The sequence below is a fragment of the Condylura cristata genome, unplaced genomic scaffold (genome assembly GCF_000260355.1).
Source record: "Condylura cristata isolate star-nosed mole 26May11 unplaced genomic scaffold, ConCri1.0 scaffold00014, whole genome shotgun sequence".
NCBI classification, from domain to species: Eukaryota; Metazoa; Chordata; class Mammalia; order Eulipotyphla; family Talpidae; genus Condylura; species Condylura cristata.
The window spans coordinates 16,991,743-17,002,148 of record NW_004567115.1 but is presented as its reverse complement, the minus strand read 5'-3'; the positions used below and the strand labels follow the sequence as shown (position 1 = coordinate 17,002,148).

General features: G+C 42.6%; 1 protein-coding gene across 1 annotated transcript in view; it reads left to right on the top strand.

The window, feature by feature from the left end:
• The window catches only part of PPP1R3B (protein phosphatase 1, regulatory subunit 3B), an 8,180-nt gene extending 4,861 nt beyond the window's left edge, over positions 1-3,319 (top strand). The window contains exon 2 of the mRNA XM_004682202.2: positions 2,121-3,319. Within this exon, the coding sequence (XP_004682259.1) occupies positions 2,147-3,004 (858 nt within the window). The 5' untranslated portion in view covers positions 2,121-2,146 and the 3' untranslated portion in view covers positions 3,005-3,319. The remainder of the gene's footprint in view (positions 1-2,120) is intronic.
• The last annotated feature ends 7,087 nt before the right edge of the window (positions 3,320-10,406 follow it).

Sequence of the window (10,406 nt, the reverse complement as noted above, 5' to 3'; positions counted from 1 at the left end):
TTCCCAGCACCACTTGCTGAACAAATTTTCTTTGTTCCATTGTATCTTCTTTGCTCCTTTGTCAAAAATTAGGTGTCCATAAACTCGTGGGTTAATATAGATGTTAAAATATTTTAAGGTGCTTTTTTGGATTTTTTTTTATTATAGATGGGATATTATTTGAGAAAATATAAGAACAAAACAGAAATCAGAACTTTTCTGAAATCCCATCTCCTATGTATTTAGACAATTTTAAGTATTTCCCTAGTACTTTTTAATGTGTATATGTACATATTTTTCCCCATCAGCCTGCTCTCGATGTACAATTTTCTTTTCTTCATTGTTTTACTTTGACAATATATTACAAGTTTTTTTCTCATGCCACTTAAATCTTATTCCAAATGGTGATATAAGGTTTTATTACATGTATGTGGTATACTTAAATAAACCATATACTTATTATTGGTCATTTAGGTTATGTGCTCACATTTTTCCCCCAATTAATGTTGCACTAAATATTTCAGTATATTATCTCCATGCATTTTTGTTTCCTTACTACCAGCATGTGATACTAGAACTCAAAATAATAAGAATATTTAGAAATATTATGCCAATTTAGACTATTACAAGTATTTGTATTATCTTGAAAAATTCTTTCCTAACTCCATAGAAAACAAGCATTTTTCTTTCTTTTTGTGGTAACATAAATCTTTTGCAGATTTATAAAACTGCATATGTTTTTCTAACCTAAATTTTTGATAAGATTTTATATTTTGCATACTTATGGGGCCACTTTAAAAATTTTTAAATTTCATGTTCTTTGCTCATTTTTCTTTTTTTTAGGAATTTTTTTTAAAAAGATGTATTTATTTATACATACAGAACTGGGGTACAGGCCAGAGGTCCAGGGGCGGTGAGTGGACTCACCAGAGACAGAGTGGGGAGCAGAACAGGCAGATAGAGGCAATACACTGCTGAGGGGAGCAGTGGGCGGGTCAGGAGAGGTCTGCTGCGCCTTGTCACATGGATCACCTGCAGGAGGGAGATCAAACTCATTGCAAAGCAGTTGTAGCTTAGGTGTACTGCTGCGCTTTAACCCGTTGTGCCACCAGAGAGGGTCCTTTACTAATTTTTCTATGTAGAATACTTTACTGTAATTGTTTGGTAAGAACTTATTCTATATTAAGGTATTAACTCTTTGCTGTACTTTAAGAAAAAAAAAGATTTTTATTTACTTAGGGAAAAAAGAACTGGGATGTAGGCCAGAGGCGGGGTGGAGGGAGGATGAGAGGTTCACCAGAGACAGAGTGGGGAGCAGAACTCCTTGCTGTCTGTTTTTGGTAAAATGCTTTTCCAGTTTGTCTTTAATCTTTTGGTTTTATTTCTTTTTTAGACAAATATGGCCTTTACGAAGTCAGATTTAACCTAATCTTTCATCATAATTCTTTGTTCTTTTTATTTTTATAGAGGCTAATTTCACTATAGGGAAAAAACCCCAAATATCATGTGAAAGATTTAAAAATACAAAATTGCTAATTTTTTTAAAATATTTTTTAAAGGCAGACATAAAACATCTATACATTTGATAGACACAGGGTTGTATCTGTCTGCACTAATGAAAAATCGGTGTCGAGCATACTGGCTGGTATAAAGTACACAGCAAATCAATACTTGTGGGATGAATTAATTTCTCTCATTGGATTAAAGCAGTATTTACCAAAGTATGTGTCTTAGAACATGTATTCTGTAAGTGCTCCACAAAAAAAGAAATGCCTGGTCAGGTAAGTTTGGGAACTCTACCAACAGATATTCCCTTTACATTACTCCTCATGGCACAACAGCATAACAAGGCCTCAGGAAATTCTGACAGAAAAACCCATGAAGTTAGTTCTAAAACCAGTCGTTCCATACTTGTATATTTGTGTGTTTTGACCTTGGGCTTCCTACTTCTCTCCCCCTTTACACTCCTTATCATCCTGGAAACGTTATGCTGGGCCACACTTGAGTCAACACTGACCTGTATATAGCCAATGGGGGCAGAGAGAAGGAAAACACTGTTTGCCAGTCCCTGCTGGAGTGATGAGTCTAAGCATCTACCTGATGATCTCTTTGCTGTTTTCTCTCTTTTTCCCCATTGTCAGGGTTCTAGCTTATTCCTATAACCCCAATGATGGCTGTGGACATAGAGTATAGATACGGCTGCATGGCCCCTTCGCTACACAGAGAGAGGTTCACCTTCAAGACCTCACCGAAGCCAAGCAAGCCTCTGAGGCCTTGTATTCAGTTGAGTCGCAAGAATGAAGCCAGTGGAATGGTGGCCCCAACCATCCAGGAGAAGAAGGTGAAAAAGCGGGTGTCCTTTGCAGACAACCAAGGCCTGGCCCTGACAATGGTCAAAGTGTTCTCAGAATTTGATGACCCGCTAGATATTCCATTTAACATCACTGAGCTGCTAGACAACATTGTGAGTCTGACGACAGCAGAGAGCGAGAGCTTTGTTTTGGATTTTTCACAGCCTTCGGCAGATTACTTAGACTTCAGAAATCGGCTTCAGACCGACCGCGTTTGCCTTGAAAACTGTGTGCTGAAGGACAAAGCCATTGCAGGCACCGTGAAGGTGCAGAACCTCGCCTTTGAGAAGATGGTGAAAATAAGAATGACATTTGACACTTGGAAAAGCTTCACAGACTTTCCCTGTCACTATGTGAAGGACACTTACGCTGGTTCAGACAGGGACACGTTCTCCTTTGACATCGGCTTACCTGAGAAAATCCAGTCCTATGAACGAATGGAGTTTGCTGTCTGCTATGAGTGCAATGGACAGACGTACTGGGACAGCAACAAAGGGAAGAACTACAGGATCATCCGGGCTGAACTGAAATCCTCTCAGGGAACAGTTGAGCCACAGAATGGAGCAGATTTTGGCATATCCTTTGACCAATTTGGAAGCCCTCGCTGTTCTTACGGTCTGTTTCCAGAGTGGCCTAGTTATTTAGGATATGAAAAGCTGGGACCCTACTATTAGTGACTGCATTGGGGAAGTGTGACAAGTCCATGCAGAAAAGCCTTGCTGCTGTCACAGTGGGATGGAGACAGAAGCTGAGAGGAAAGTTGAACTGCCATTAGGCACCGTTTTTGAAAGGAAAGGATCCTTTTCACTTTTTTCTTCAACCAGCGCATCCAGCCAAGTCCAGATCACAGACCCGGCTTCCCACCAGGAGAGGATGCGGTATGCTGGGCTGTTGGGCACCGTGGCAACCAAGAGGGTCCAGGCAGGATGGTGACGGGAGGGGTTTGGACAACACCCAGGCCTGTGGGCAGTGGCTGGAGGGTGGTGACTGAACAGTGGGCAATCGGGAGTGTGTGAGCTACCCGAGGAGCCGCTCTCTCCCTGGACGGGAAAGCAGTCACCTCATATCACTCCAGCCCTGGCTACCTCCCACTGGACCCTGGCCATGTGTCTCCAAGCGTCCTCCTCCCAGTCAGGCCCTTCCTGCCTGTCACTGCTGCTGTTCCTTGTCCACACAGACTTCATCCTTTAACTCTGTGCACTGCTTGCATTGTACTTAACACCACGGTTCATCTGATGTTCAGGAGAAGACCATGAAAGCAAATTAGCTTCTGACGGAGACAAACGTGTGTGCTTGTGACCCCACATGTGTGTGTCAGTAGAGGAGAATACAGCAGGGACAAAGGGAAGTGGCCCCCACAGGGTGCAGGCAGGACAGTCGGGTTGGGGGAACACCGTTGGCCCTTCCTCTTGGCTTTTGGGGGAGCTTTCTAAGCATTCACTCTTCCGAGAGTCACCAGCCAGCTCAGTTACAAGATTTGTTTGAACTTGCCTGGCAGGTTTGCAGGTGCCTGTTCTTCACAAAAGGAGCTTAGATCTCCTTTCCTGGAGAGTCTCTGTGTCTGCTACGTTCAGGACATTTTTCACCTGCAAGTCCTGTCTCTATCCTCAGAGCCTTCAGAAAATGGTTTTATTTTGACTGTGATTTACAGTGCCTAGACACTTTACCAGGGCCCCAGGACTCCTGTTTGGGTGTCTGTATTTATGGGATTTGAGTTATATAAAGGGATAAAGAAGAAAAATCTTACCAAGTTCTTGGTTTGTGTGAAATGCTGGCCATCTCTGAAATATCAAAGCTTAATTGTTCTCAACTACATTGGACTAAAGAATCAAGTCATTGGTTCATGCTGTTGGGAGACCCCTGGGACTTTCACTGTTAGATGGATCCCCAAATCCTGTGATTTTTTTCTTGGGCAAGATTGGTTTGTACTTGGGGTTGTTTATTAAATATTTTTACATGTGTATTTGTAGAAGGGTAGGGTTTTTTTTTTTTCCTCCTACTGTTTTTGTTATTGGTGCTTGGTTAAATGTCTCATTTTCCTTATTTCTGACCTTACTAAAGTAAGGGGTTTTTATATGGGAGGCAAGAAGTTGAATGGCACAACTATCAGCCTCTGCCAACAAACAGTGTTCTTTTGTTTGTGTTTGTCAGATCAATTTTAAAAGCCCTCCCAGCTTCAGTAACTTGTCAGACAATCATGCAGTGCTTTGGTTCCTAGAATTTTATGGTTGGGGTTTTTTTTTTTAAGTTTAAAATATTTTGATTTTTTTAAATGCTCTTAAGTGGTATTCAGTGTAATTCGTGTTCTTAAAATTAACTGTTACTAGCCTGCAATCTAGTGCTTTGTTCTTCTGTGCCTCTCCCAGGTAGCTGGCATTCTGGGATTACATGGTGTGTAGGGAAATCACATTTTAGCCTGTGCTGAAAGTGGGCAGAACTGTGTTGTTGCTAAGCATTCTTTACATCAAGCACATAGGCAGTACTTTCCATGTTACAAATCAGAACTATTAATAGTGTTGATCTACATCTAATGGAAGCAAAGTAAATTTTATAGATAGGTCATGAGTTTATTTTAAGAAGTCTCCTCCCTCCAATTCAGGAAGGGTACAGGGTACACTGTCACTTACATGTTACCACACTAAAGATAACAAGATCATTCTATGTTCACAAGAAAGATACCTAAAGTGTCTATAGAATAAAGCTTGTTTGATATTCAGTAATAATGACCCTAAGACATTCCTGTGTCAAAATCTGAAATATGGTAATTCAGTGATAAGTATCTCTTCTAGAATCACCATAAACCCTCTCCCCTCCCTTTCTTTGCTCCCTGCTTTTTTGCTGGGAGCACTGGTTGCCAGCCCCCAGCCTGCACCTGGGAAACCCACCAGGCAAGTCCTCACCTGTTGCAAAACCCTTCTTTGGCTAAGAATCTGGTGCCTCACATCATTGTCAGAAGCCTTGATATTTAGTGACGGCAGCAGCAGCTAAAAGATACTGTGTTGTATTTACTAATCATCGTTCTCTCTTTGGTCCAGTTCTATCCCAGGGTATTATCAGGTGACCTCAGAAACCTTATTGCACAGCCCACTGCAGCTAGGTCATGACTGTCACTCTCTTCAGAGAATACCTGGCTTCTTGCTGGAGACTTCCTGCAGTCTCAAATGTAGGTTGACTCCCCTACAGCTCTTGGTGATGAGGGCAAATGACCCGGAGTCCTGGTGTGCTCCCCAGAGCTCTGGAAGCTCCAGGCTCCTGCTGCTGGTGTGAGCTACCCAGGAATGGGGAAGCTGCTCTGTTTTTTCTTTTACATTTATTCCCCCAAAGGCCCTGGGAAGCCTTTGCAAATTAGGTGCAATAAATAAGCTGAACTTCCTAAAGATATATCATAAGTAACCTCTCAATGTTTCTTGGAAGGTAGGAAGCATTTAGTTGGATATCTTTCCTTTTTATTTTTTTGTAAGTATTCTTGTTATAGGGCAGTTGGTGAAAAGTAATGGACTTATATAGTTTTCTAGAAATTAAGCCAATTTCAGAGTCCAGGTAGACATCATTTTATCGCTAAAATTTCATTTCAATAGTGGCAAACCATTACTCTTTCACTGTATTTTTTTTCAAGATGTCAATTTTGAACTCTAAAAGATTGTGATTTCAATGTTTGCATTTAATTTGCTTTTTAAAAACAGGCATGACTTGTAGTCACTTAGATATTAAATAATGGGTTACATATACATACATATGTTTGTAAACCAAAAATGTGTTTGCTCATTTTTTCAGAGGTGCCCGTTTTCTGGGACTTCCCTCTCCATAGACCATGAAAACAAACCATGGTCGTTTCTCATTGGTTTCGATTGTGAGGTGTCTCAGCTGCTTGTGGTTTACAGGAATGCCTCATGGCTCTGTATCTCCTGCTAGGATCACTACAATTAGGGGTAAGAAGTTTCATGAATAATGGGATCTTACAGGTCATCCAAAGACAGTGTTGGTAGCTTCTCTGCATTTTTTGCAGTGCTACACCTCTGGGGTAGAGAAGGAGCGCTGTGGTTTCACAGCTTTCCTGGGTGATGACTGTAAAGCCTTCAGCCCAAGTGGTAAAGCTGTGAACATTTGTACAGTGTTGTTTATCAGTTCCTTGAGATTGCCAGATGTGTAAGGATTTCAAGAACACAGCAATGACACTGCGGTTTCACTTTTACTTCAGTAGTGTAGAACGGAAGACTCATCTTCATTCATTGCCTAAAAGTGCCTTGTCAAAAGATTTCCATGTTTTGAAAAATAAATATTTTTGTAAACAAAGTGAAAGGGGAAATGCACTTTACAATCACAAGGATGGATGTATTTTGTGTGGTGGAAGCGAGTGGTTTGTATCTCAATCACAAATGTAATAAAGGTAGAAAAACAAAACTGAAACTAGCCTTTTTTTCTGAAAGCGATTTTATTTAAATAAGGTTTAAATACGTTATATAACATCAAAACTGAAGGGAAAAAAACACACCCAAATCCAGTTTCGATTTCCCCTGGCCTGAGGCAGCTGCCACAGGTAAGTTGTATCCTCTACAGCCAGCCCTACCCAGCATAGCATCTTGAAAAATGTGCTCACGGCCAAATGACTGATATAAAACTGGCCTCTCGTTCTGGTGCCTGGACATGGGTTAGGCTCTATCTAGTTAACATTTTTTTAAGCGGACTTTATTCTTGGAGTCAGAAGCTGGGAAGAAGTATTTTCAATCCATCTATTTCCCCAGATAGCAGGCCTCTTCCCAAAGGGGCGGCTCACATCCCGTGGCTGAGTTGAAGCAGTGTGGTGCCAGGGAAGGTGAGTCTTTGCCTTTTAAGTCGTGACACAGTGGAGGTGGTTCATAGCGGAGAAGTACACACTGAGGAAGAAGCACAGGGGTCTGGGTTGACCCAAATCCATTGTTTTCATCATTTGGGGGCACATGTTCTCCTACCCTCTCTCTCTCTCTCTCTCTCTCTCAGCGTAATTTTGGCTTAGAGCATCAGACAGCAGAGCTCTGAGGCTGTGGTAGCTTTTATTAACCTGCTTAATCAGACAAACTCTGTAACTGGCAAAATCAACCATCTCCGAGTGGGAGCCCTTCCTCCCCATTGGGTATCTGACACACCCTCTCAGTCAGATTTCCAGAGAGGTTTTATTTCAAAATTTGAAGGATGGGCTAGCATTGGAGTTAAACTACCATCGAGGTTGCCTGGGCCAGACTGGCCTGGCTGTGGTGATTCTGTGGTTTGAAGATGCCGTCCCCACCAGGGGATGTGTGTTAAAGCTGAACCCCCAAATAGTAGATGCAAAACGCGAGCTACCTAATAGCTGCATTCTCAAGGTTGTCAACAACTTGCCTTCGCAGAAATGGCAAGTTGAAAAACAACACTGGGTTTTATGAATACCTAGTAGAGAGAAGGTGGGGTTTTCCTAATCACTACATATTTCTTATTTGTGAGACATATTTGGACTAAAAATTTTTTAAAAGCGTTTTCCAGAAAAATGCCCCCATATAATAGATAATCCAGCTCTCTCGATAATTCATTTGAGCACTGACTGACCAACCATAAGCAAGGCAGTGTCAGGGACTTTTCTGTCCTGGGAAAGATGTTCAAGTTTTAGGTCAGTCCCTTGGGAGCCACAAAAAGCAGTGTGTTCTGGTATCCAAAGGGAACAGGCAGTGGGAGCCGGGCTCCTCCCTGACCCTGCCGTCCCCATCAGCCGCTCTACTGAAGGAGCTTCGTTTAGCAGCATACAGCAACTGATGTCTGTATAGCCTGAAAGCCTTTGAAATCAATCAACACGTTCATTTTTCAAATGCTGCTGAATATAAATCTGTAAGAAGTACAGTGACACTATTTGAATTCTGCATACACATCACAGGAATGAACAAGTAGCATTTCAGAGAATAGCTTGCACTGATAAAACCATCAGTGCTGGACCCTCCTTGGGGGCACAACAGGTTAAAGTGTTCATTGTGAGGCTATCACAGCCATATTTCGATCCCTGGCCATGGAGATGGCCCACACAGTGCAGCAGACCTCTCCTGCCCCACCCCCTGCTTCCCTCAGCAGTGTACTTCATCAATCTGCCTGTTCTGCTCCCCACTCTGTCTCTGGTGTTCTGGTGAATCCTCTTGCACACACCCCCATCTTTGACCTGTACCCCAGTTCTGTATGCATAAATAAATAAATCTTAAAAAAAAAAAAATCAGTGTCCATCCAGGCTGGAAGGCTAAGACAGAGCTCTCTTTATGGATAAAGATCTTCAGCCTGAGCTTCTAAACGCCACATAGTCACTGACAAGGATAGCATGACAACGCTGGTCTTTTTTTCTTTTTCCAATAATTGTCCTTCCTCCATGCCTCTTCTGCCACTGGTGTCCCTCTCAGAGAACTGAGAAACTATGGTAATTCTGAAAAGGAGATGCCATCCCCAGGAACGAATGCACTCGTCTGTGTACCCCAAAAGGCACATCCCTCCCTGAGGTTTCCTCAGCACAGGGAGCACAGAACAGGTAAAAGCACAGCAGTGAACAACAAAGACTGGGGATCTAAGGGCCTGACAACACCAGGCTGTGATTGGAGGAAGGAACTCTGCAAAGCATTTGTGACTTCAGCAGTGGCCATCTTGAGAACAGAGCCCTGTGGTGACCCCAAGAAGCTTTCAATCTTGACATTCTCCCTTCACCATCACTGTCCTGTAGTGTGGTGACAAAGAAGATTTCAGCAGAGGCCTTGTGCCATTTGAGATGTGCTGGTAGGGAACATGCTGGATGTAACACACAGAGACACCTCCTTAGCATCAGGCCCTCTGATGGACTCAAATCGGGCACAAGTAGGATAAAGGTACATCATGCCTTCCTTTAGAGTCAAGTAAATGCCAACAATGAGCCAAGATCCTCCATCCCAAAATGTAAGAGCAAATTGCTAAAAAAGGAGAAACAGTAGCTATTTTAAACTTTGCAGGTCACATGAAATCTTTATCAAATATTCTTCTTTAAAAGAAAAAAAAACTAATAATATAAAAACCATACTTAGCCCATGGGCCTTGCAAAAGCAGACCAAAGGCTGAACTTGACCTGTTGATCCTCATTGAAGAATGAACTTGAAAGCTGACTTGCAGACTGCAGGTGCAAAGAAAGGCCTGGAGTCAGCCTTCTGACTGAAAGATCCTATCATTTATGTCCCAAACGGGGCTGCTTTCATCAACAAATAGGGCACCTGGAACTCTCTGGGGCCCTTGTGGACACCAGGAGTGGCCTGGGCCCTGCTGCTGGTGCCTGCTGGTGCTCACTTCCCTGGGCCTTTGGGAGCTTAGATTTGTGGGGTTCTCAGAGAGCCAGGCCTGTCTTCTGCCAGAATCAGTTCTCACCAGCTAGTGCTTTTTTTTTTTTTTTAAAGGGGTTATAGCAAAGTAGTAATTTCATATGTGGTTTAGTTGGTTGTGGTTTCTATTTCCTAACTGCAGTATCACCAGCTAGTGCTTTTTTTTTTTTTTTTAAAGGGTTATAGCAAAGTAGTAATTTCATATGTGGTTTAGTTGGTTGTGGTTTCTATTTCCTAACTGCAGTATCAATGGCCAAAAGCCCTCTGGAAACTCCAGGAAATTCTCTCTTAAGGTAGATCAGTTAGAAGGAAAGGTGTGTTTAGTGGTTTTGGCTTATTCCTGTCTCCTTTTCTCCAGCACCCCTCTACAATCCCCAATAAATAGGGGATTGTGCATTGTGCCCAAGGAAGTTGTGCCTTATGGACAGAGAACAGCCAGATCTAGCAGTATTATAATTCTTGGTCCCCAGAAAATACTGAGATGCCCCTGGGAATTTCTCTAACTGCAGGGTTTCAGCTCATCCCTGGCCCACCAAGTTCAAGTTGCCTATTCAGCACAGAGAAGGAGAGAAATTTACTTGCAAAGTGCTATGGGCCTTGGCCCACTTTCTGATTGCCATTTCTGTGGCACCAGCACACTCTCTTCCTTTTAAGTTTGTCACCTCTTCCTGCTGGGGCTTGCTATTTCCCAGTGCTGGGGAGGGTCTGCAATGAGAGAGGACCCCACTGTTAGTGCTGAAGGGACTTGGAA